At 42.6% G+C, this 26,268-nt stretch overlaps 3 protein-coding genes across 3 annotated transcripts; 1 reads left to right on the top strand and 2 right to left on the bottom strand.

Moving 5' to 3' along the window:
- Positions 1-282: 282 nt before the first annotated feature.
- On the bottom strand, positions 283-8,200 carry LOC306788208 (von Willebrand factor A domain-containing protein 7-like). Its single transcript, XM_079283621.1, has 17 exons — positions 8,154-8,200; positions 7,171-7,385; positions 6,810-7,082; positions 6,615-6,708; positions 6,381-6,515; positions 5,582-5,768; positions 5,312-5,487; positions 5,102-5,214; positions 4,871-4,987; positions 3,320-3,532; positions 3,102-3,234; positions 2,639-2,788; positions 2,174-2,266; positions 1,818-2,080; positions 1,385-1,678; positions 848-1,244; positions 283-439 (listed from the first exon to the last, which is right to left on the bottom strand). The coding sequence occupies exons 2-17, from the start codon at positions 7,363-7,365 to the stop codon at positions 339-341; spliced, it is 2,934 nt and encodes a 977-aa protein (XP_079139747.1). The 5' UTR covers positions 7,366-7,385; positions 8,154-8,200; the 3' UTR covers positions 283-338.
- Positions 8,201-12,577: 4,377 nt separating this feature from the next.
- Positions 12,578-19,799, bottom strand: LOC306788207 (von Willebrand factor A domain-containing protein 7-like; the record flags this gene model as incomplete). The annotated part of the gene is made up of 15 exons (XM_079283620.1): positions 12,578-13,431; positions 13,572-13,865; positions 14,005-14,267; positions 14,361-14,453; positions 14,953-15,114; positions 15,519-15,651; positions 15,737-15,934; positions 17,310-17,426; positions 17,541-17,653; positions 17,751-17,926; positions 18,021-18,207; positions 18,820-18,954; positions 19,053-19,146; positions 19,247-19,519; positions 19,608-19,799. 15 exons carry the CDS (start codon positions 19,797-19,799, stop codon positions 12,925-12,927), a joined length of 2,937 nt encoding a protein of 978 aa, XP_079139746.1. The 3' UTR covers positions 12,578-12,924.
- Positions 19,800-23,896: 4,097 nt separating this feature from the next.
- Positions 23,897-25,894, top strand: LOC306788209 (protein ABHD15; the record flags this gene model as incomplete). Its single annotated transcript, XM_079283622.1, is given in 4 exon segments — positions 23,897-24,646; positions 24,816-25,045; positions 25,158-25,490; positions 25,492-25,894. Coding segments are annotated over 4 exon segments (1,716 nt in total).
- Between the last annotated feature and the right edge of the window lie 374 nt (positions 25,895-26,268).

The following is a 26,268-nucleotide window of genomic DNA, read 5'->3' as shown; positions in this document are numbered from 1 at the left end:
CGAGCTCAATCCATTTTTATCAATGCCCAAATATCGACCGAATATTAGAAACATAATATTATAATATTATTATTATAACATACAAAAACCTAGTGTGGTATAATAATGTTCATGGCTCGTGTATTCAGTTTTACCATGCTACTGTCCAGTTACAAGTTATGTGCCATGGTGCTGGCCAATCTAATATTACACATTTATAGCTTCTTAGTTGCATATATTGGTTTTACCTATGTGTACCTAATAAACTGGCAACTGAGGGTATGTAGTGTGCAGGTGATTTTCCAAAGCCAAAAGAACATTACAAACCGCAACTCTTCCTCACACTAACATGTAGAAGGTCAGTTGATCCCCATTAAAAACGGTAAACTGAGCCCTAGGATTGTGATGCTCAAGCAAAGAAGAAAAGACTGAACAGCTCTGGTAGACAAAGACACAACAGCTGCTGTTGGACGCTGTGAGCTGCTGGTGGTTGCAGTTTCTGAGCTGCTGGTGGTTGCAGTTTGTGAGCTGTTGGTGGTTGCAGTTTCTGATCTGCTGGTGGTTGCAGTTTGTGAGCTGCTGGTGGTTGCAGGTTGTGAGCTGCTGGTGGTTGCAGTTTGTGAGCTGCTGGTGGTTGCAGTTTCTGAGCTGTTGGTGGTTGCAGGTTGTGAGCTGCTGGTGGTTGCAGTTTGTGAGCTGCTGGTGGTTGCAGTTTCTGAGCTGTTGGTGGTTGCAGTTTGTGAGCTGCTGGTGGTTGCAGTTTGTGAGCTATTGGTGGTTGCAGGTTGTGAGCTGCTGGTGGTTGCAGTTTGTGAGCTGTTGGTGGTTGCAGGTTGTGAGCTGCTGGTGGTTGCAGTTTGTGAGCTATTGGTGGTTGCAGGTTGTGAGCTGCTGGTGGTTGCAGTTTGTGAGCTATTGGTGGCCGCTTTCCGGATGCTGTAGAAACAGGAGGCTACATTACCCACCCGATCAACAACCAGCAGCTCTACATCAGGCGAACAGCAGGACGAACTGTAGGACACCAGCGTTATGTTCCCGCTGCCAGCGGTCATATTCCCGCTGGCAGCGGTCATGTTCCCGCTGCCAGCGGTCAAACTGGTGTTCATGGTCCCGTTGCCCTGTCTGAGGCTGACACGCTCAACACCCGTCCCTTCAGCCCCATCAGTCACCTGAACAGAGAGCTCCCACATCGATAAGCTGCAGATATCAGAGCAGTTTGACTGCAGGCTGAGCAGCTCACACACAGGACGAGTAAAATCAGTCACCTATGAGGAGAAGAAAAAGTATATGTATAGTTTTTTATAATATATTCCCTATAATCAGTAACAAATTACATCTAGGAAGTTACAAATCTGTAAAACAAAGAATTGTACTTGTAAATGGGATTCTTTAGCGTGAGGATTACCGTGTTAAGGATGGAGAAACGCAGCACAACATAGTTTGTATCTTCACCACCAGGAGCCTCGACCTCAATAGTCAGGGTGACGTCAGAACCAGACGGGGTGTTAAGAGGTGCTGAGAGGGTCACGGTACCATTAGCACTACTCCCGGTTTCCAGGAATATATTGGTTGGAGATGTTGAGTTAAATTGTCGGTTATTGGTGGCTTGGATGGTGAAGTTTCCCCCGACTCCACTGGTCGTCACAGAGAAGGGCACAGAGAACGGTGTTCCTGGTACCAAGATGCTGTCGGAATCAGCCTGAAAACAGAGGGGATCAGACAAGGACCAGTGTTTGTGATGATGATTTAAGTGAACATTACAACAATTTTTAGTTGCTGCATCTCCTCTCATGTTTGATGTGATGTTGCTGTGACACAGTGATGGTCTGGGTACTCACCATAACAGTCAGATTCGAGGCTCTGAAGTTGGTGGATGACTGCCTTTCGAAGACTTCCTTTGGGTCAACACCGTCATTCTGCCCCTTCACCCGCACCACAAACTCCACCGACGGCATCATGTCGACATGAACTAAGAAGCTTCCACCCCCCTGTGGCTCCACGACTCCTTTAATCTCCGACCCTGACGATTTAACCAGAGCGACTTCTGTCACCGTGGCGGAGTCACTTCCCGTTAAAGTCACCAACAAGCTACCGTTGACACCTTTAAAGAACGTTGAAATTCATCATGTTTGACTTGATCATTTTATGTTACATCAGCGTGTCATTAAATTCACATCTTAACAATTTTCTGTACCAGCTCTGGGACGTGTGTCAAGAGCATCATATCCTGTGAGAGGGCCCTGTGATGCCTCCACAAAGTCAAACAGGAAGTCAATCGGACTCTGACCTGCAAATAAAGTCATGAAAAAAAGGATAAAATATACAGAGTTTCTTTCAGTGTTTATTTCAACAAAGCTCAGATGAACAAAACACGATACTGGAGTATTCTATTTTTTATGGTTACTACGATATGAGCAACATATCCTGCAATTTTTAAATGAGCATGCTGTAACATGCTCACATTGCTAATGTTTAGCAGGTATAATGGTTACCATGTTCATCATCTTACTTTAGCTAATAGTTGTTGAACAGCACTAGAAAATAAATACAGTTGAGGCTGATGAGAGTGTTGTTAGTTGTTAGTAGCCGTACATCATAGTACCAACATGGCTCTAACATTTATTTTGTGATCACATTAAATCAATCATGGGGGTCTCACCGACGACCTTAAGAGTGTAGGGATTACTTGACACCATTTTCATTTTCCACAGTCCAACTTGTCTTTTTAGTTGCAGAGTCTTGAAGTTTCCCACTGACTGGGATGCAGTGATCAATGATCCTGTTGTGTCAGTGCTTTGCTGAGATTCCCCTTCAAAAATTACAATTAAATGAGTTACTACACTGACTTTTTCAATTGTGTATGACATTTTTTATTGCATACTATAATATGATTTTTTTCATGGCATACTGTTCTATAACATATGCTTTTTAATTTTGTACGACATTTAATGGAATACTATTTAATGGCATACTTTGGCATTTTTTTATGACACTATACGATGATGTTTTTATGACACACTTACTATACTGTAACTTTATTTTTTTACATGAAATAATCCACATAATGCCTTAACTTTAGGCGTAATAAAGAGTGAAGACTTCATTTAGAAAGGCAGTATTACCTGTGGGGCTGGTAAGAGTGAAAGCGAGGGAGCGCGCAGTGATGTAAACTCTAAGGTTTGTTACCGTTTCATCAACTGTAAAAGTAAAGTTATCTGATTTTCCTGGGCTCCTGGCTGCCTGCAGAAGGGTTACCTAGGAAATAAACATTAAACAGATGACACAGCTGAAATCTTTGAACTGACCAAACTAAGTAGTAGTGAGACCTAAGTGATATTACCAGAGAGGAGCTGGAGGACTCTGTTATGATGCTGGTGGCCACAGGGAGCTCATTCTTTGTGACTTCAATAGCCAGACCTCCTGACGACTGAGCCAGGTCTCTGTACAGCTGGGCACCTGATGTCACCATCTGATTGCTGAATTGTTGTTGTTGGCCATCATCACTTTGTCTTCGACGACGAGATCCCAGTATGCCAGTTATCATGAAGTTCACCTGAAAAGAAACGGAAAAAGGTCCGAAAATTTAAGGTGTAACGCAGGGGTCTTCAACGTTTTTCAGGCCAAGGACCCCCAAACTGATAGAGAGATGGCGCAGGGACCCCTGACTATATATATTGTATAAAATTGTGTTTTATATTAAATGGGCCTAGTACCGTGTATACCACTTTATTGTGCATTAAATACTAAGCTATTCAAACAATACACAGGTTCATAGATTCATGTTTTTATTTTAAACATGTGCAAGGTACAGTGAGTAGGGCGGTCGTGCCACTGCCAATTATAAACATACCTTGTCAGCTGATACCAATGCCAATAGCAACATTGCCTGTCAATTGCATGATAATCATGCACACAAGCTATTCAAACTGATGTTTTCATTTTAAAAACATTTTAAAAACTGCAGTTATTAAACTGCTCCTAAAGAAGCTAGTTTAGACTCCTCAACAATGAAAAATTATAGGCCAATATCAAACCTCCCATTTTTAAGTAAAATAATTGAAAAAGCTGTTTTCCAACAGCTGAACAACTTCTTGGCCGTAAACAACTGCTTTGATGTTTTCCAGTCAGGCTTTCGACAGCATTACAGTACTGAAACTGCTCTTGTTAAGGTTTTCAATGACATCCACTTAAACACAGACAATGGCAGAAGTTCAGTCTTAGTATTACTGGATCTCAGTGCTGCATTCGACACGGTCGACCATGCCATACTCCTAGAAAGACTAAAAATCTGGGTGGGACTCTCTGGCACAGCATTTAACTGGTTTGAATCCTACTTGAAGGACAGAGAATACTTTGTGTCTGTCGATAATTACACATCAGAGCTGACTAAAATGAGATGTGGTGTTCCCCAAGGTTCAATACTGGGGCCTCTTCTGTTCAACATCTACATGCTTCCACTAGCTCAGATTATGGAAAACAACAAAGTGTGTTATCATAATTGTGCAGACGACACACAAATCTACATAACTATGTCACCAGGGGAGTATAATCCCATAAAAGGGCTGGGTAACTGCATTGAACAAATCAACAACTGGATTCATTTATTGTTATTATTATTTATTTGGTGCAGAATACTGTTTTGAATTTAAACTAAGGTTTTGTTACTGTTATTATGTTTAAATCAGTTCCAAGTTACACAAATGTCAATATGTTTTAATGAATTTTGCCTGTTCAACATAATATCAACCAGGGGCGTCGTTAGGCCTATTTTAGGGGGGCTGAAGCCCCCCGCAGTGTCCCTACCAATGCTGAGACCAAACCTACGCCCTTGCAACTTGGTTGTGAAGAAATTCTATTCTGACCATAAATGATTTCATACTTTGATACTCACCACTGTTTGCGTCTGCTCTATGAGTGCGATCACTGTGCTTTTCAGGTGTTTGTCTTTAGCTGGTGCATCTGTGAAGAGGAAGACCTCAGAATTTGAAGGAGCCCCGGTTAAAGCCAGCTGTATGACGAAGAGAGAGTGGAATAACAAGGACAGCTTTAGTTAAAACTTTATACACTCCAACAAGCTTCTGGGGGCAGATTTTGATGTAGTAACAGCCACACATCACATCACCTGAAGGCCTGAAAGACTCAGTTCCCCCTCATCCCCTCCACCGGCTGCGGATAATGAATTAATGGCAGACTTGAAGACGTTTGGGTCTGTAGTCTTTATCAGCGGCCCAACATCTGGGGTTCAGTTGGAGACAGGAGAAAGAAAACACCTCGATGATGATGTACAACAACAAGAACAACAACAAAATGTATAGCATCCTCAAGATTGTACCTGGATCGTTAAAAGATACAAGAATGTAAACTGAGGGCTCATCCTCTGTTCCCACTTTACTCTTGATTATAGAGGAAGTGACGGTCCTCACTGCTGCAATGTCATCGCTCATGCTTTTTGTGGTGTCAATCACAAAACAAAGAGCTTTGCTGGACCCTTTGGAGATTCCCAACATCCTGAGGGATGAAGAGAGATGGAACAAATGGATGAAAAACGTACTCTACACCTCCTTATAGTACATCATTGACACATGCAGAATGGGTTTCTCACTGGAGGAATGGTCTGTCACCAGCAGCCCCTCGAATGTCCTCCAGTAACCCACTGGTTGCAGCTATCGCCAAGTTTGCTGCGTCAGTGTGGAGGTGTCCGTGACTGGAGGAGAAAGTGTCTTTGTTGATCCCACCTTTAGGTCCAATGTCGCTTGTTTGATCCACTGCTCCTCCGTGACTGCATTTTCCTTTGCAATAGATACCATAAGAGGGAGATCTGTTTACTTTTTTTGTCATTTTCTGAGGAGCATTCTGGTGGTTAAATATGTGCTTTTATTTCTATAGACCTCTTTTTAACTTTATATATTGTGCAGTAATTAGGGAAAGTTCCACCTGAATTGTTTTGAGAACATAAGCTTACAAAAGCCTCAAAACAACAACCTGTGAAGGCAAACTCAAGAAGACAGAAAACACAACAGGGGAAAGTGAAACTGAAGAGGAATGTGACTCCTGAGGTGATCTTACAGTCCATATTTATTGGCCCCAAACAGCCAATGGGTGTGTATCCTGACTGGGAAAGGTTGTGCATGTTAGGCCACTTAACAACATTGTTGTAACAAGACATACTATACTGTACAAGGCACTTGAAACATTATTGCAGCTTTAGTGAGACATAATGCAAAATGTGTTTGAGGTTAAGTAACAAGTAAACATTGTGAAAGGGACATATATATTGCTGTCAAGACATTATACTGTATCCAAATATTTTACAGCAAATCTCAAGAATGTATTCGTTTGTGAATGTGAATCTGAATATATAACGCTGTGGCATTATCGGTTAAATGTAAGGAATCACTTACCTTTGGGTTTGGTTGATAAAAATGGCACAACACCAAAATATCCAGAGGTCAGTACCTTCTCCTCTATGATGTCCCCCAAAATGTTGTTCCTGCAGTCGTCTCCATCACAGTTGCGACATGTCGCCCTGCTTTTATCTGAGTAAAAAAATATTTGAATTATGTTTTCCTCCGTGAAATAATTCCTCTACAGTCACATCATAGCCTACCATCTCTGACATTACACAATCTATTCACCTGCTATGTTACCAATGCTGGTGTCTGATCTGATCAGATTAGAGTTTGGGAGTTTGTTTCCTAGTTCCACCCAGTTACTATGACTGTAGAAGTCCTTAAAGTTGACAAAAGAAGACACAGGTTAATAATCCATCAAGTTTCCTTGAATATTTTAAAACAGTTACGGCTTCAGTAATGCTTTGAGAAACAATGAACCTGTAAGGGATGTAAAATCTCTCCCAATTTCTGCCTCGCTGCCTCAAAGTTCTCTTGTTTGTTGCTTGCTTTCACAGCCAGTAGTCCCTCAGTGATGATTTTCCTTCCTCCAACAAACATTTCATCATTAAAGTGGAAGCTTCCATTCAGGGCATGGCGAATGTCCACCCGTACATTCCTCTGCATGATAAATATAATGGCTTGGCGGAAACTCTTGGACGACTGTGGTTCACCGCAGGCCACAGCAACAGCCTTTGCAGTGAAAGGCTTTGCCTAAACACACAAAGTCAAATCATATTAACATTGCAAAAAGACGACATAACATTTCCAGTAAAACAACCTAATTGAAGGGAATTCTTACAGGAAAAGTGAAGTCTGTCCCCTCAGCTTGGGCCAGAGCACGGCACACCTGCAAGGTGGACTTTAATATCGCTTTCTCCGTGATTTCCTGGTGATTCAGAGACTGATTCAGAGACTTTCCTGGCATTACCTCAAAGCCCAGCGCTCCAGTGCGCAGGAGCAGGAGACACAACGCAGCAAACCCTGAAGACATCATTGCTCAACCTGTTGAATGATCTGCGGGAGATAGAAACACATTTCTCTCCATTTTTCCTTCAGTGGTTCATTACCTGGAGACTGTATATTAGTTATTGGTCCTTTCATTTATTCTTTATTTAGTCTCAAACAAAAGTGCTCTCGACAATTCCTACAGCCGACTAAATTCATAAAGGTGTGGAAACGGTCACAACTGCTAGAAACAAATGAATGTAAATGATTTTATGTTTTTCTTTTTTTATTGTAACTGAGAGAGTTGAGATAGTTGGCCTTAAATTAACCGCCGTCAGCCAGAAAATAGATGATGTTTACACAACACCACACTAAATATGAGGGTAACATCACTTGTTTCTATAACACCAGCAGTGCTGTAGACCTGAATGTCTGAAAACATCATTTTGATTCAGTGGAGAACCTTCATACCACGAACACTCACCTCACTAAAATAACCTACTTTATGTAACAAACTTAATTTGTGATTGCACACATATCACATTTCACATGTAGTTTTAGCCCTCATACTTCTCTTCATAGCTCACAATAATATATTGTTATTGAGTATCCTGTTTATTTCACCATCAAATCTTAAATTAAAGAAAGAGCACTTTAAAACTGATTTGATTTGTAAACTCAACGCTTTCTTTGGTAACATTTGTCTTAAAGATTTTCTAATTGTGGTTTATAGTAGAGGATAAGTACTACAAAAGTGTATATGGTCTGCACAATGTAATACAACTCTAATGTCTATCTTTACATTACTGATAACTATGAGTTGAAAGAGTAACGTACCTTAGGTCTTGATCCTGTCCTCTCCACTTTAGCATTCTTTGTAAACACCTGCTTTTCAGCACTCCACAGCTATGGCAGGGTGACGCAGGTCTTGTTCTACCTGTTCCATTGGGTATGATTTGAATGTCCGTCTGGGCGGTAACAGAGAGAGAAACCTTACAAATTCCAAAGTTCTTCACCTAATACAATTATTATCACATTTTACATGTAAATGTCTCTTTACGAGTAAGGTTTGTGTGCTGCATACTCAATATATGTTTTGTGTGGGAATGACTGAAACAAAACTTACAGGTTGTTGACATGTCCATGGATGACATTCTGCATTCTTCTTAACGTGAACAAACATTTGGCAAGAGCTGTAAATTAAACTAAAACACACACGGACACCAACCAAGGCAAACACTGCAGGCAGATACTGTACAGATGTAAATTAGGCGGTTCTTTTAAAGTGACTGTTGAAAACACATCATGATGTTATCCGTCATGATCCGAGTAAGAACACATGTCCTGAAAGTGACTTTCCTCTAGAACCACAGGTACACTGACAGCATCTGATATTTGTGATGAATGCAGTGGAAACATGATTGATGAACTCCCTTGTGGGGAGAACAGAGAACAATCATTTCTCTCAACAGTTACTCAGCCATCTTAAAATTCAACTTGCTTGACTTTGAGTTTTCAGCTGCACCACTTATGGACATTTCATTTTTGCCATTATTTGAACTCTTTTTTAATAATAATAATAATAATAATAACTTTAATTTATATATCGCCTTTCAGGGGACCCAAGGCCGCTTTACAAGAGTAACAGTTTAGACAAAAACAGTTTAGACAAACAGTCAGAAAAACAGAACAAGTAAACTAGGGGCCGAAAGCCTTGGCGAACAGATGGGACTTGAGGGCCCTTTTGAAGGCGTCCAGAGTGGAGATGTTGCGGATCACCGCAGGGAGAGAGTTCCAGAGGGTGGGGGCTGCCACACTGAAAGCTCTGTCCCCGAAGGTTCGCAGTTTGGTGCGGGCGGTGGCAAGCAGGCCAGAGTCTGAAGACCGCAGGTTCCGGGGAGGGGCATGTGGGCGGAGGAGGTCCGATAGGTACTGGGGGGCATGGGCATGGAGGGACTTGTAGGTGAGGAGGAGGATCTTGTATGAGATGCGGGACTTGACCGGGAGCCAGTGGAGGTTGATGAGGGTGGGGGTGATGTGCTGCCAGGGCTTTGTGTGCGTGAGAACCCTGGCAGCAGAGTTTTGTACATACTGGAGCCTGTCCAGGGTTTTGTTGGGTACCCCGAACAGGACACCATTGCAGTAGTCCAAGCGGGAGGTGACAAATGCATGGACCAGGGTTGCAGCAACAGACTCCGAGAGTGACGGTCGGAGTCTGGCAATGTTCCGGAGATGGAAAAAGGCAGTTTTGGTGACGGACTTGATGTGGGACTCGAAGGAAAGGGTGGAGTCCAGGATCACACCCAGGTTGCGGACTTCAGGAGATGGGGAGATGGAGCAGCCGTCAACCTCGAGGATGAAGTCACCAACCTTCCGGAGCAGCGCCTTGGGTGCCACAACCATGAGCTCTGTCTTCTTGGTGTTGAGTTTGAGGAGATTTGATGACATCCAGGTTTTTATTTCATACAGGCAGTTGACAAGGGACTGAGGGGGGAGCTGGTGTAATGATAAAAAATGTTTTAACCTCCTCATGTTATTATCTGTGAGACATATTGCTGTTTAGAAAGTTCATTTGCATGGGCGTCTGGATGTCTGAACACATTGACCTATTTGGTCTAGGACGAAGGTCACTTTTCTATCTTAGTCGGGACAAACAGCCGACGTGGTCTTTCTCTATATCAACTGATTCTTGTTAGACTAAACATTTCTGCCTTAGTCTCCTGTGCTTTATCTGTTCCTCTCTGCCGGCCGGTATAAATATCTTGTTTGGATTTTGTGTCTGGAGAGCATATTCACAGCTCACTGCAATACGTGGTGGTGTTTTGTGTTCTCTGTTTGCAAACATTAAATTGACTTCTTGAAACTTTGATCATTCATCGAGACTCTGTTTTTATGTTAGACACTTTGGATAAAACCAACTTCACTCCTGAACTTGTTAAGGAAATATTCCACAACACTGGGAGGATGGAGTAGTACTGAGATAGATTTGAGTATCATCAGCATAGCAGTGGAAGTTCAGTCCGTGATGGCGGATGATCTTGCCGAGGGGGAGGATGTAGATGGTGAAGAGGAGGGGGCCAAGCACAGAGCCTTGGGGCACGCCATGATTGACTGGGGCTAGGGGGGAAATAGAGCCGTTGATGGAAACAAACTGTTCCCTGTTATGGAGGTAGGATGAAAACCAGGAGAGGGCGGTGCCAGTGACCCCTAGAAGGTCAGATAGGCGGTTGAGGAGGATGGTATGGGAGACAGTGTCAAATGCTGCAGAGAGGTCCAGGAGGATGAGGATGCTGAGGCGGCCAGAGTCAGCAGCAATGAGGAGATCGTTGATGATCTTAATGAGGGCGGTCTCCGTGCTGTGTTGGAGTCTGAAGCCGGATTGGAGGGGCTCATAGAGCTCATGGTTGGACATGTGGAGATGGAGTTGGCCGGCGACTACTCTTTCCAGAGTCTTACTGAGGAAGGGAAGGTTGGAGATCGGCCGGTGGTTGTGGACGTCATCAATGTCCAGGCCAGGCTTTTTGAGGATGGGGGTGACTGAGGCAGTTTTGAAGCTGGTAGGGACAATACCAGATGCCAAAGAAGCGTTGATGATGTCCACCATGTAGGGGCAGAGGGTGGGTAAGCAGTCCTTGACCAGGGCTGTAGGCATGGGGTCCAGGGAGCAGGTGGACGTCTTGGCCGAGCTGACCAACTTGGCCAGTTGGGGAGCATCCACAGGGGAGAAGGAGGAGAGGTCACAAAGGGAGAGGAGCGGCGCTGAGGGGGCGTTGCCAGGTGGCTGAAGTGCGGGTGGAGGGGGAGGGGCTGGTGTCAGGAGCTGCTGGTGGATGGAGTCGACTTTCGCCTGGAAGAAGTTGAGGAATTTGGAGCAGAGATCGGGAGCACCAGAGGGATGGGGGGCGTCAATGGGGCGGAGTAGGCGGTTGATGGTGGAGAACAGTGATCGAGGCTTGCTTTGCTGGGCACCGATCAAACGAGAGTAGTATACTGTCTTGGCCTGAGAGAGAGCTTCCTTGTAGGTTTCCACATGGTCACGAAAGGCCAGGAGGTGGACCGTGAGGCCAGTTTTTTTAGAAAGCCTCTCCAGCTGGCGACCAGAGGCCTTCATGCTGCGGAGTTCGGAAGTGAACCAGGGGGCAGGGCGGCTGAAGGAAACAGTCCGGGTTTTGATGGGGGCGAGAGAGTTGAGACTGAGGGATAAGGCAGCGTTGTAGTGGGCTACCAGGCCGTCCACGGTGAAGTCGGAGGGAGCCGAGGCCATGTGGGTAGCTATCAGGTTGGATAGGGCTGGTGCACTCACAGTCTTGATGTTCCTAAAGATGATGGTGCGTTTAGGATGCTGCCTGGGCAGGGAGACAGGAACAATAATAATAATAATAATAATATGGCTATGGAGGCTACTGATCTATACCAAATGTATTAGTTTGTGTGATCGTGTTACTGCTGTTGTGACAGTGTGTCTCATGTTGTCTGTTGTATTTTATTTTTGTGCACCGTGGTTGATGTTATCTAATCTAACCCAAACTGTATGCCCAGTTGAGGTGTCCTTCTTTTGCTCCTGTCTCATCACTTACAGCAGACGATGCATAACGTGAGGGCCACATACTGTCTGTATGAACACATCACCTTTTTAAACTGCTCCTCCACTAGTGGGAGCTCAAATGATTTTATACCTGTTTGGTTGACGAGGAAATCACATTTGCTTTCTGCTGCTCCCCATGTGAAACAAATGAACATGATTTTCTTTCATTGTTATGTCACATTTAGGTGATAACAACCATTGATGATTTTTATTGCATATATGTAATGTATGTAATCATATGTTGCTGCAGTGGTGATTGATGCTGGACCTGCAGATATTCAACCTAAGTGATACAACACAAACCAATGTATTGAATGGTATTCATTTCTTACCAATTGTGTGGATATCTAATAAAGACGTTACCCTCTGATGGTGTAATCGGACACTTCTACATCATATATCTTCCCTCAAATGTTGTCCAACGATTTTCTCCCAAAAGGACCACAGTGGTCAACATAACCCCTTTTTCATTGCTTTATTGTGTCATCATATATTTAAGAAGCAACCCTCAGATGTAAATGTGATTTATATAATATATGATGAATGTTTAAATGACCAAATAGATGTAGTCCTTCAATCAGCATTACTATTCCACAATGTAATATAAACAGTGGTAATCAAAATATGAATGAATATTCCTTGATTTAAGTGTCATAATGAAATGTACATGTTCACATGGCCCAAGACATAATTTTATAACACCGCTAAGCTTTTAAAGAAAGTTGCACAATGAAACAAAGTACTCTGTAATACATACAGCACATAATGTAGTTAATATAGCTTAAAGATTTCAGCATTCATTTTACAGTATATCACCCAGTTGTACATACACAGGTTATTAGGTTCATCGAGCTCAATCCATTTTTATCAATGACCAAATATAGAACTAATATTAGAAACATTGTACCGCATTATAATTCAACAGCACAACTAAATACAGCCCCCAAAATTACTCTAAAGTTGAATTGTACCTCTTTATGAATGCTTTCAAAGAGCTGAACATTGTAACTTTTACCATACAATTTAAAACAGAAAACTGAGCCCTAGGATTGTGATGCTCAAGCAAAGAAGAAAAGACTGAACAGCTCTGGTAGACAAAGACACAACAGCTGCTGTTGGACGCTGTGAGCTGCTGGTGGTTGCAGGTTGTGAGCTGCTGGTGGTTGCAGTTTGTGAGCTATTGGTGGCCGCTTTCCGGATGCTGTAGAAACAGGAGGCTACATTACCCACCCGATCAACAATCAGCAGCTCTACATCAGGCGAACAGCAGGACGAACTGTAGGACACCAGCGTTATGTTCCCGCTGCCAGCGGTCATATTCCCGCTGGCAGCGGTCATGTTCCCGCTGCCAGCGGTCAAACTGGTGTTCATGGTCCCGTTGCCCTGTCTGAGGCTGACACGCTCAACACCCGTCCCTTCAGCCCCATCAGTCACCTGAACAGAGAGCTCCCACATCGATAAGCTGCAGATATCAGAGCAGTTTGACTGCAGGCTGAGCAGCTCACACACAGGACGAGTAAAATCAGTCACCTATGAGGAGAAGAAAAAGTATATGTATAGTTTTTTATAATATATTCCCTATAATCAGTAACAAATTACATCTAGGAAGTTACAAATCTGTAAAACAAAGAATTGTACTTGTAAATGGGATTCTTTAGCGTGAGGATTACCGTGTTAAGGATGGAGAAACGCAGCACAACATAGTTTGTATCTTCACCACCACGAGCCTCGACCTCAATAGTCAGGGTGACGTCAGAACCAGACGGGGTGTTAAGAGGTGCTGAGAGGGTCACGGTACCATTAGCACTACTCCCGGTTTCCAGGAATATATTGGTTGGAGATGTTGAGTTAAATTGTCGGTTATTGGTGGCTTGGATGGTGAAGATTCCCCCGACTCCACTGGTCATCACAGAGAAGGGCACAGAGAACGGTGTTCCTGGTACCAAGATGCTGTCGGAATCAGCCTGAAAACAGAGGGGATCAGACAAGGACCAGTGTTTGTGATGATGATTTAAGTGAACATTACAACAATTTTTAATTGCTGCATCTTCTCTCATGTTTGATGTGATATTGCTGTGACACTGTGATGGTCTGGGTACTCACCATAACAGTCAGATTCGAGGCTCTGAAGTTGGTGGATGACTGCCTTTCGAAGACTTCCTTTGGGTCAACACCGTCATTCTGCCCCTTCACCCGCACCACAAACTCCACCGACGGCATCATGTCGACATGAACTAAGAAGCTTCCACCCCCCTGTGGCTCCACGACTCCTTTAATCTCCGACCCTGACGATTTAACCAGAGCGACTTCTGTCACCGTGGCGGAGTCACTTCCCGTTAAAGTCACCAACAAGCTACCGTTGACACCTTTAAAGAACGTTGAAATTCATCATGTTTGACTTGATCATTTTATGTTACATCAGCGTGTCATCAAATTCACATCTTAACAATTTTCTGTACCAGCTCTGGGACGTGTGTCAAGAGCATCATATGCTGTGAGAGGGCCCTGTGATGCCTCCACAAAGTCAAACAGGAAGTCAATCGGACTCTGACCTGCAAATAAAGTCATGAAAAAAAGGATAAAATATACAGAGTTTCTTTCAGTGTTTATTTCAACAAAGCTTAAACACGATACTGGAGTATTCTATTTTTTATTTTTTATGGTTACTACTACTGTATGAGCAACATATCCTGCAATTCTTAAATGTGGGAGCTGCATTTTAAAAGATTTCCTTTTAAATTTGTTAAAATAACAAGGGGTTCAAATATCTGCGTAAATGTATGACATACAAAGCTTATGCAGCTGTGCTTTGAGCTAAATGCTGACATCAGCATGCTACTGTAACATGCTCACATTGCTAATGTTTAGCAGGTATAATGGTTACCATGTTTATCATCTTACTTTAGCTAATAGTTGTTGAACAGCACTAGAAAATAAATACAGCTGAGGCTGATGAGAATGTTGTTTGCTGTTAGTAGCCATACATCATAGTACCAACATGGCTCTAACGTTTATTTTGTGATCACATTAAATCAATCATGGGGGTCTCACCGATGACCTTAAGAGTGTAGGGATTACTTGACGCCATTTCAATTTTCCACAGTCCAACTTGTCTTTTTAGTTGCAGAGTCTTGACGTTTCCCACTGACTGGGATGCAGTGATCAATGATCGTGTTCTCTTTTTTATTTGCTGAGATGCCCCTTCAGATTCCCCTTCAAAAATTAAAATTAAAAGAATAATTCATTATGTGACAGACTGATAATGATTTCATTGCTTCAAACATTTGTTAGAAATAAGATATTTTAAGGCACACTATATGACTTTTTTAATGAGATTTTATGTGATTGATTTCATACAATTACATTTTTTTATTGCACACCATAATATGATTTTTTTCATGGCATATCTATAACATATGCTTTTTAATTTTGTATGACATTTAATGGAATACTATTTAATGGCATACTTTGGCAGTTTTTTATGACACTATACGATGACGTTTTTATGACATACTTACTATACTGTAACTTTATTTTTTTACATGAAATAATCCACATAATGCCTTAACTTTAGTCGTAATAAAGAGTGAAGACTTCATTTGGAAAGGCAGTATTACCTGTGGGGCTGGTAAGAGTGAAAGCGAGGGAGCGCCCAGTGATGTAAACTTTAAGGTTTGTTACCGTTTCATCAACTATAAAAGTAAAGTTATCTGATTTTCCTGGGCTCCTGGCTGCATGCAGAAGGGTTACCTAGGAAATAAACATAAAACAGATGACACAGCTGAAATCTTTGAACTGACCAAACTAAGTAGTAGTGAGACCTAAGTGATATTACCAGAGAGGAGCTGGAGGACTCTGTTATGATGCTTGTGGCCACAGGGAGCTCATTCTTTGTGACTTCAATAGCCAGACCTCCTGACGCCTGGGCCAGGTCTCTGTACAGCTGAGCATCTGATGCTGCTATCTTGAGAGGTTTCATTGTGTCATTTCTGTGTTTCCTACGATTGAGCACCTTAGAAATCATGAAATTCACCTGGAAAGCAAGAAGCACAATCAACCAAATCAAAACGGCCTTGAGTAAACACATCCCTTGACTAAACACATCCCTTCTCTCAGGTGTCTTCCCACAAGCCCTAAAAACTGCAGTTGTTAAACCACTCCTAAAGAAGGCTAGTTTAGACTCCTCAACAATGAAAAATCATAGGCCAATATCAAACCTCCCATTTTTAAGTAAAATAATTGAAAAAGCGGTTTTCCAACAGCTGAACAACTTCTTGGCCGTAAACAACTGCTTTGATGTTTTCCAGTCAGGCTTTCGACAGCATTAGAGTACTGAAACTGCTCTTGTTAAGGTTTTCAATGACATCCACTTAAACACAGACAATGGCAGAAGTTCAGTCTTAGTATTACTGGATCTCAGTGCTGCATTCGACACGGTCGACCATGCCATACTCCTAGAAAGACTAAAAATCTGGGTGGGACTCTCTGGCACAGCGCTTAACTGGTTTGAATCCTACTTGAAGGACAGAGAATACTTTGTGTCTGGAGCTAATTACACATCAGAGCTGACTAAAATGAGATGTGGTGTTCCCCAAGGTTCAATACTGGGGCCTCTTCTGTTCAACATCTACATGCTTCCACTAGCTCAGATTATGGAAAACAACAAAGTGTGTTATCATAATTATGCAGACGACACACAAATCTACATAACTATGTCACCAGGGGACTATAATCCCATAAAAGGGCTGGCTAACTGCATTGAACAAATCAACAACTGGATGTGCCAGAATTTTCTTCAATTAAACAAAGATAAAACAGAAGTAATTGTTTTTGGTACCAAGGACGAACGATTGAAAATCACCGCTCAGCTTCAATCACTGATGTTAAAACCCACAAACCAACTATCACCTGAAGAATATATCAAGGATTAAAGGATTTATGTCTCAACAGGATTTGGAAAAACTTGTATGTATTTATCTTCAGCAGACTGGACTACTGTAATGGTGTGTTTACTGGTCTCTGTAAAAAGTCCGTCAGAAAGCTGCAGCTGATTCAGAACGCTGCAGCTCGAGTCCTCACTAAGACTAGGAGGGTGGATCACATCACTCCAGTTCTGAGGTCTTTGCACTGGCTTCCTGTCCAACAAAGAATTTACTTTAAAATCGTGCTGTTGGTTTTCAAAGCACTGAATGGTTTAGGGCCAAAATACATCTCTGATCTGCTGCTACCTTATGAACCATCCCGACCCCTCAGGTCGTCTGGGACCGGTCTACTTTCTGTTCCCAGAGTCAGAACTAAACATGGAGAAGCAGCATTCAGTTTTTCTGCTCCACATATCTGGAACAAAGTCCCAGAAAGCTGCAGGTCTGCTATTCTGACCATAAATGATTTCATACTTTGATACTCACCACTGTTTGCGTCTGCTCTATGAGTGCGATCACTGTGCTTTTCAGGTGTTTGTCTTTAGCTGGTGCATCTGTGAAGAGGAAGACCTCAGAATTTGAAGGAGCCCCGGTTAAAGCCAGCTGTATGAGGAAGAGAGAGTGGAATAACAAGGACAGCTTTAGTTAAAACTTTAAACACTCCAACAAGCTTCTGGGGGCAGATTTTGATGTAGTAACAGACACACATCACATCACCTGAAGCCCTGAAAGACTCAGTTCCCCCTCATCCCCTCCACCGGCTGCGGATAATGAATTAATGGCAGACTTGAAGACGTTTGGGTCTGTGGTCTTTATCAGCGGCCCAAAATCTGGGGTTCAGTTGGAGACAGGAGAAAGAAAACACCTCGATGATGATGTACAACAACAAGAACAACAACAAAATGTATAGCATCCTCAAGATTGTACCTGGATCGTTAAAAGATACAAGAATGTAAACTGAGGGCTCATCTTCTGTTCCCACTTTACTCTTGATTATAGAGGAAGTGACGGTCCTCACTGCTGCAATGTCATCGCTCATGCTTTTTGTGGTGTCAATCACAAAACAAAGAGCTTTGCTGGACCCTTTGGAGATTCCCAACATCCTGAGGGATGAAGAGAGATGGAACAAATGGATGAAAAACGTACTCTACACCTCCTTATAGTACATCATTGACACATGCAGAATGGGTTTCTCACTGGAGGAATGGTCTGTCACCAGCAGCCCCTCGAATGTCCTCCAGTAACCCACTGGTTGCAGCTATCGCCAAGTCTGCTGCGTCAGTGTGGAGGTGTCCGTGACTGGATGAGAAAGTGTCTTTGTTGATCCCACCTTTAGGTCCAATGTCGCTTGTTTGATCCACTGCTCCTCCGTGACTGCATTTTCCTTTGCAATAGATACCATAAGAGGGAGATCTGTTTACTTTTTTTGTCATTTTCTGAGGAGCATTCTGGTGGTTAAATATGTGCTTTTATTTCTATAGACCTCTTTTTAACTTTATATATTGTGCAGTAATTAGGGAAAGTTCCACCTGAATTGTTTTGAGAACATAAGCTTACAAAAGCCTCAAAACAACAACCTGTGAAGGCAAAGTCAAGAAGACAGAAAACACAACAGGGGAAAGTGAAACTGAAGAGGAATGTGACTCCTGAGGTGATCTTACAGTCCATATTTATTGGCCCCAAACAGCCAATGGGTGTGTATCCTGACTGGGAAAGGTTGTGCATTGTAGGCCACTTAACAACATTGTTGTAACAAGACATACTATACTGTACAAGGCACTTGAAACATTATTGCAGCTTTAGTGAGACATAATGCAAAATGTGTTTGAGGTTAAGTAACAAGTAAACATTGTGAAAGGGACATATCTATTGCTGTCAAGACATTATACTGTATCCAAATATTTTATAGCAAATCTCAAGAATGTATTCGTTTGTGAATGTGAATCTGAATATATAACGCTGTGGCATTATCGGTTAAATGTAAGGAATCACTTACCTTTGGGTTTGGTTGATAAAAATGGCACAACACCAAAATATCCAGAGGTCAGTACCTTCTCCTCTATGATGTCCCCCAAAATGTTGTTCCTGCAGTCGTCTCCATCACAGTTGCGACATGTCGCCCTGCTTTTATCTGAGTAAAAAACATTTGAATTATGTTTTCCTCCGTGAAATAATTCCTCTACAGTCACATCATAGCCTACCATCTCTGACATTACACAATCTATTCACCTGCTATGTTACCAATGCTGGTGTCTGATCTGATCAGATTAGAGTTTGGGAGTTTGTTTCCTAGTTCCACCCAGTTACTATGACTGTAGAAGTCCTTAAAGTTGACAAAAGATACACAGGTTAATAATCCATCAAGTTTCCTTGAATATTTTAAAACAGTTACGGCTTCAGTAATGCTTTGAGAAACAATGAACCTGTAAGGGATGTAAAATCTCTCCCAATTTCTGCCTCGCTGCCTCAAAGTTCTCTTGTTTGTTGCTTGCTTTCACAGCCAGTAGTCCCTCAGTGATGATTTTCCTTCCTCCAACAAACATTTCATCATCAAAGTGGAAGCTTCCATTCAGGGCATGGCGAATGTCCACCCGTACATTCCTCTGCATGATAAATATAATGGCTTGGCGGAAACTCTTGGACGACTGTGGTTCACCGCAGGCCACAGCAACAGCCTTTGCAGTGAAAGGCTTTGCCTAAACACACAAAGTCAAATCATATTAACATTGCAAAAAGACGACATAACATTTCCAGTAAAACAACCTAATTGAAGGGAATTCTTACAGGAAAAGTTAAGTCTGTCCCCTCAGCTTGGGCCAGAGCACGGCACACCTGCAAGGTGGACTTTAATATCGCTTTCTCCGTGATTTCCTGGTGATTCAGAGACTGATTCAGAGACTTTCCTGGCATTACCGCAAAGCCCAGCGCTCCAGTGCGCAGGAGCAGGAGACACAACGCAGCAAACCCTGAAGACATCATTGCTCAACCTGTTGAATGATCTGCGGGAGATAGAAACACATTTCTCTCCATTTTTCCTTCAGTGGTTCATTACCTGGAGACTGTATATTAGTTATTGGTCCTTTAATTTATTCTTTATTTAGTCTCAAACAAAAGCTCTCGACAATTCCTACAGCCGACTAAATTCATAAAGGTGTGGAAACGGTCACAACTGCTAGAAACAAATGAGTGTAAATGATTTTATGTTTTTCTTTTTTTATTGTAACTGAGAGAGTTGAGATAGTTGGCCTTAAATTAACCGCCGTCAGCAGAAAATAGATGATGTTTACACAACACCACACTAAATTCAATTCAATTCAATTCATTTTTGTACAGCCCAAAATCACAAATTACAAATTTGCCTCAGAGGGCTTTACAATATGTACACGTTTGACATCCTCTTGTCCCGGGACCCTCACATCGGAACAGGAAACTCCCCAAAAACCCCTTTAACCGGGAGGAAAGACGAAGAAACCTGTGGGAGAGCAATAGAGGAGGGATCCCTCTCCCCGGATGGACAGAAGCCTAACGTACCTTAGGTCATTTAAATATGAGGGTAACATCACTTGTTTCTATAACACCAGCAGTGCTGTAGACCTGAAACTCTGAAAACATAATTTTGATTCAGTGGAGAACCTTCATACCACGAACACTCACCTCACTAAAATAACCTACTTTATGTAACAAACTTAATTTGTGATTACATACAATAACTAATTTCCCCCTGGGGATGAATAAAGTTTATATCTATCTATCGATCGATCTATATCACATTTCACATGTAGTTTTAGCCCTCATACTTCTTTTCATAGCTCACAATAATATATTGTTATTGATTATCCTGTTTATTTCAAATCTGAAATTAAAGAAAGAGCACTTTAAAACTGTCATTTGATTTGTAAACTCTACGCTTTCTTTGGTAACATTTGTCTTAACGATATTCTAATTGTGGTTCATAGTAGAGGATAGGTAACACAAAAGAGTATATGGTCTGCACAATGTAATACAACTCTAATGTCTATCTTTACATTTCTGATAACTGAGTTGAAAGAGTAACGTACCTTAGGTCTTACTCCGGTCCTCTCCACTCTAGCATTATTTTTAAACCCCTGCTTTGCAGCACTCCACAGCCTCTTTACTGGTAAGGTTTGTGTGCTGCATACTCAATATTTGTTCTGTGTGGGAATATCCGAAATAATCCTTACAGGTTGTTGACATGTCCATGGATGACATCCTCCATTAATGTCAACAAAAGAAAAACTTGGCAAGATGTGTAAATGAAACACACACACTGAAATGAACCAAGGCAAACACTGCAGGTTGATACTGAAGATATGTAAATTGGGCGTGTCAGTTAATAATTGTAATTAAGCAGATACCGCATAATATAGAGCGGAAATGAACCAAAATGAAGTAGGTTCACAACATAACATAGAATCAGCAAAGCATCAATAGAAGAGTAGAAATAGCATACAATTGTGTATATGAACAATATTATGAACAGTATCAGCATAAAATGAACACACTGCATTAATCTAAAATAATATTTATCTTAATTATTTGTTCTCAATCAACATTGACGCAAGGCAGCGCTGGGATCCCGGATAGTGTTGATATTTGTGTACATATGACAATGATACAGGCCAATATTACAGTATGAATGTGAATATACATGATTCAATTGGTGCTGCTTATTCCCTCCCAACAGGCAAGAGCTGGTTCATTTTGAATTCTTTCACTTTCACTTCTCAAGCAGGATGTGTGAGTAACCTGCTTTTGTACTAGATGTTCCCGACAACAGATAATAGTATGTGCTACAGTACACCCATTATACCCAGATACTCACATAGTTTTACAACTGAAAACACTTTTAGAATTTGAAATTGTCTTATTCAAATGCAAAGAGACGTAGCTCGAGCTTCTGTCCCATGTTCTGCTCATGTATTGTTTGCAGTGACACTCATAACCTTAATGCATGTTTTATGAACTGCTTATCCTGCTCAAGGGGGCTGGAGCAGATTCCAGCTGACATTGGGCGAAGGCAGGTTACACCCTGGACAGGTCCCAAGACTATCACAGGGCACATAGAGACAGACAACCATACACGCTCACAATCACACCCATGGGCAAATTAGAGTCCTTAATTAACCGAAGCTGTCTTTGCACACAGGTCTTTAGACTGTGGGAGGAAGCCGGAGAACCCGGAGTGAACCCAAGGCAAGGCAAGTTTATTTGTATAGCACATTTCAACAACAAGGTAATTCAAAGTGCTTCACATAAAACCATTAAAAGCATCAAAACATAAGGCAAAAGAAAAGGAGATTTAAAAACAATTAAAGAAACAATGTAAGAAATAAAATTCAGTAGTAAAAAGTAAAGGAGATTTAAAACATACATTGAAACAATAATTGATGTCTCCCTGAGACATTGCGCTGCACGCAATCAACCATACACTGCCGCAATTCTGCAATTACTCGCACACAAACCACGTCTGGAAAAGATCTCTGCCGATCTGCGTTTTATAGTGTACGCCTTGCACGAACTCGGTCCCGGAGGAAATGGCGATATATTGTGCAGTCCTTTTAAAACCATTAAAAGCATCAAAACATAAGGCAAAAGAAAAGGAGATTTAACAGCAATTAAGAACAGTGTAAGAAATAAAATGCAGTAGTAAAATGCAGAAATGCAGGAAATTGATTGATATATTAATTGAATGTGGTTCAATTAAAGGCAGCAGCAAACAGAAAAGTCTTCAATCTTGATTTAAATGAGCTGAGGGTCTCAGCAGACCTGCAGCTTTCTGGGACTTTGTTCCAGATATGTGGAGCAGAAAAACTGAACGCTGCTTCTCCATGTTTAGTTCTGACTCTGGGAACAGATAGTAGACCGGTCCCAGACGACCTGAGGGGTCGGGATGGTTCATAAGCAGCAGATCAGAGATGTATTTTGGCCCTAAACCATTCAGTGCTTTGTAAACCCACACTGACAGGCTACACAGCATAAACCAGTTTGCGTACAAACGAGAGGGCAGCACCGAAGATGTTGTTGCCACCGTCATGCACCTTGTCTCAAAACATCTGCATGCACTGAAAATAAAACCATATGCTGAGTGCTGTTCATAGACTTCTCTTCTGCATTCAATACAACAAAGCCGAATATACAGCTCTGTTACCATACTGGATGCTTCAAGATTTACTGCTCATATTGGAAGAAGCAAACAATAGATATTTTTATCTGCGCCATTCTGAATTCTTTCACTTTCACTTCTCAAGCAGGTTGTGTGAGAAACGTGCTTTTGTACTTGATGTTCCCGACAATAGATAATAGTATGTACTACAACACACCCATTACCAGATAGTCACATATTTTTACAACTGAACACTTTAGGAATTTTTAATTCTCCAATTCAAATGCAAAGAGAAGTAGTCATAACTTCAAATGCATGTTGTCAAAGCAATCTCATGCAACTCACAAACCGTTCAATAAAGGAAAAGTCGTCAGTGCATGAATCACAAGTGCATCGGTCCTAAAAACTGCTTTTGATAAAGGAAGTTATTCTAAATCATGACGAAATCAACAACACTCCCGGTCCAACTTGAAAAGGGAATGACAATTGAATGTTCACTTTAAAACTGTCAAAGACTTGGCAAGGTCAACGACTGTAATCCTGATCACATTAATGGGACAGATTTATGCGGCCTGTGTTTGCTCTCTTTCTATCTGAACTCATGCTTGCAGTAAATGATTTATGGAGGGAGGAGAACATGTTTGGAGCAGCAGCAGGATTTGAGAAACAACAGTTTACATGACGCACTCTTTTCTTATTTTTGCGTTTCTTTGTTTGCCATTCGTTGAAGACTTCCCTTTACTCCTCTTAACAAACTGGAGAAAGAAGACGACTATCCAGAACAGTCAGTCCACTTGAGAGGCAACAATTTCACTCTGGTAGGTGATGCAACAAGGCAGGAATTTGTAAACTATGGGGGTTAGACGTCACTGAGGAAATCACAGCAACACTTCCCTCAGAGAAAAACATTGGATTTTAAATTAAACTACAATCTCCTCTCTATTTACCAATGGCATCATTTGTATGGGATTATTTGCTCTGGATGGGTCCATCGCTGCTTCTTCTGCTGCTGTATCTGGCTCTTCGCAGGCCCAGGATACGTGGTTGGACGAGACTGGCTGTCAGGGCTGCAAGCTGGAGACTCTGGGTCATTATTTGCGTGATCTTGCAGCTGCCGCTCGACAGGAATATGAGAGCATGGACCAGGGAGCCCAAATCACCAGGGGGAGATATTTTGTCTGGGTCAGGTCAGGCCTCAGATGGTCACAGACTCATCTGCAAACCCACTGCGCTGGCCAAATATCTGCTCCACCACTGTGGCTCTCTGGCCAGGCCGAGGCTGGCCTCCTGGCCCAAGGGAGACCCCCACCTCCAGACCCTTTCCAGCCTGCTATGTGGACAACAGGGTCACACATTACAGTTCACTAGAGACAATCTGTTCCTCAGAGACGGGGGTATTGTGGCTCTGGACTGGGCGGTGGGAACAAGACTGGATGAGGTGGTCGGGAGGAGGCGGTGGGAGGGCAGGAAGGAGCATCAGTCAGGGGGGAAGTCGCTAGGCTGCTTCACGGCGAGGCCTCCTGTCCTCCTCCTCATACCCGAGTCCTGGGGAGGGATGACCCCCCATCTAAAATTGCTGTGCCATCAGGCCATGCGTCTGGGTTTTTATGTGGTCGTATTTCACGCTCGAGGCACAGCGGGATGCCCGCTGACCACAGCTCGACTGACTGAGTTTGGAGACCCAGCTGATCTTGAGCAGGTATAGAAAGATGCTAAGTGTACACTTTTTATAATCATGTTTTTCTTCTTTAGATTGTGATTTTATTAGACCATTGTAAACTTTTCGGTCATTTATTTTTGCAAAATGTCCAATATTTGAATGGTTTATTTTACCTGACAATGACGAGAACTTTGATGTCTACTTTCAGGCGGTGGCTTATGTCCACAACCGCCACCCATCCTCTGTAATGGTTGCAGTGAGCGAGGGTTCAGGCTCGGGGATTCTTCTTTCCTACTTGGGGGAATGTGGATCGAGTTCATACCTGACGGCGGCTGCAGCCATCTCACCTGTCCTCCAGGGACAACTGTGGTTCGAAACAGCCATGCCTTCAATCTATCGCTGGGGGGTGTTGTTCCTCCGGAAACTGCAGCTCAGTAGGTGAGAGAAATTAAAGCAAGATGAAAATGTATTAATAGCAGTTAGAACATGAATGGAATATCGGGGAGGATTATTAAAAAAAAAAAAATTTTTGACATGTCGCTGTCATAAGATACGCAAGCTCCTTCAGAGGAGTCCTGGATGTGGACCGGGCCCTCAGCTGTTCCTCCCTCAGAGACTTTGAGGAAACTCGGTCCTGCTCTTCGGCCCAGCTTCAGCAGAGGACCCCAAGCCCTCCAATAAGCTCTCGAAAGTCTCGACTGAGCACTGGATCTCATTCCTCACAGGGCCTGGCACCCTCAGTGGCCTGGTCACTCGGAGAGAGGGCTTACCCAGCCAAGGACTGGGACAACTACTGGGAGAGGAACGAACCACTGAGGGATGCAGATGAGGTAGCGGTCCCCGTGCTATGTATCTGCAGCCGGGACGATCCTCTCCTCCCGCCTGCCTCTCCCCCTTTTCCTGAGCAATCCTTATTTCCTTCTGGTGCTGACAGACAGAGGAGGGCACTGTGGGTTCACTCTGGAGGGCAGAGAAGAGATGGAGGGAGGGAGGGATGGAAATGAGGTGGAAAAGATAGGTAACTGGAGTCATATTGCAGTTTTGGAGTACTTCAGAATAGTGGCTGATTTCCTGAAAAGGGAGGAGAGGGATGGGGTGAGCTCGGATGGTCCGCGAGGAGAATACAGTCAGGGTGGGCTGAGGAGCAGGACCAGCGACGTGGCTCCCCCTCGTAGGAGGCGAGCCAACATGATCAGGAAACAAAGACTGGAGACACCTGAAGAGAGTAGCGTAGATGCAGAGGAAGAGGAAGATAACTTCACCTGGAAGAGGTCTTACACACGCTGAGGAGGAAGAGATGGTGAGAGATGAGATCTGCAAAAATAATAATTGGACAATATTTCTCCACAGCTGGAGTTTAAAGAGGATGAAAGTACTCCTACAAACTGGAAAATAAATCAGCAAAATAAGGACACTGGACTATTTCGTAAAATGTAACCAAGAGGAGACATGACTTTTGGTAAACCAAGCAAAAAAACACATGGTGTCAGAACAAGTCTTCACTCTTTGAAAATAAAAAAAGATGAATCCAGAAATGTTACTTCCTAAATAAAGCAAGAGGTTTTCAGGCAATGAAGCAAATTAAACAAGCAGTTCATGTCCAATACATGTCGAGAGTAGCACTGCATAATATAATATAATTCAAATATTAAGGTTATTAA

The sequence above is a fragment of the Melanostigma gelatinosum genome (genome assembly GCF_949748355.1).
Source record: "Melanostigma gelatinosum genome assembly, chromosome: 14".
Lineage (NCBI taxonomy): Eukaryota > Metazoa > Chordata > Actinopteri > Perciformes > Zoarcidae > Melanostigma > Melanostigma gelatinosum.
Note: the sequence above shows the minus strand (reverse complement) of the source record. Positions and strands in the feature narration are given on the sequence as shown.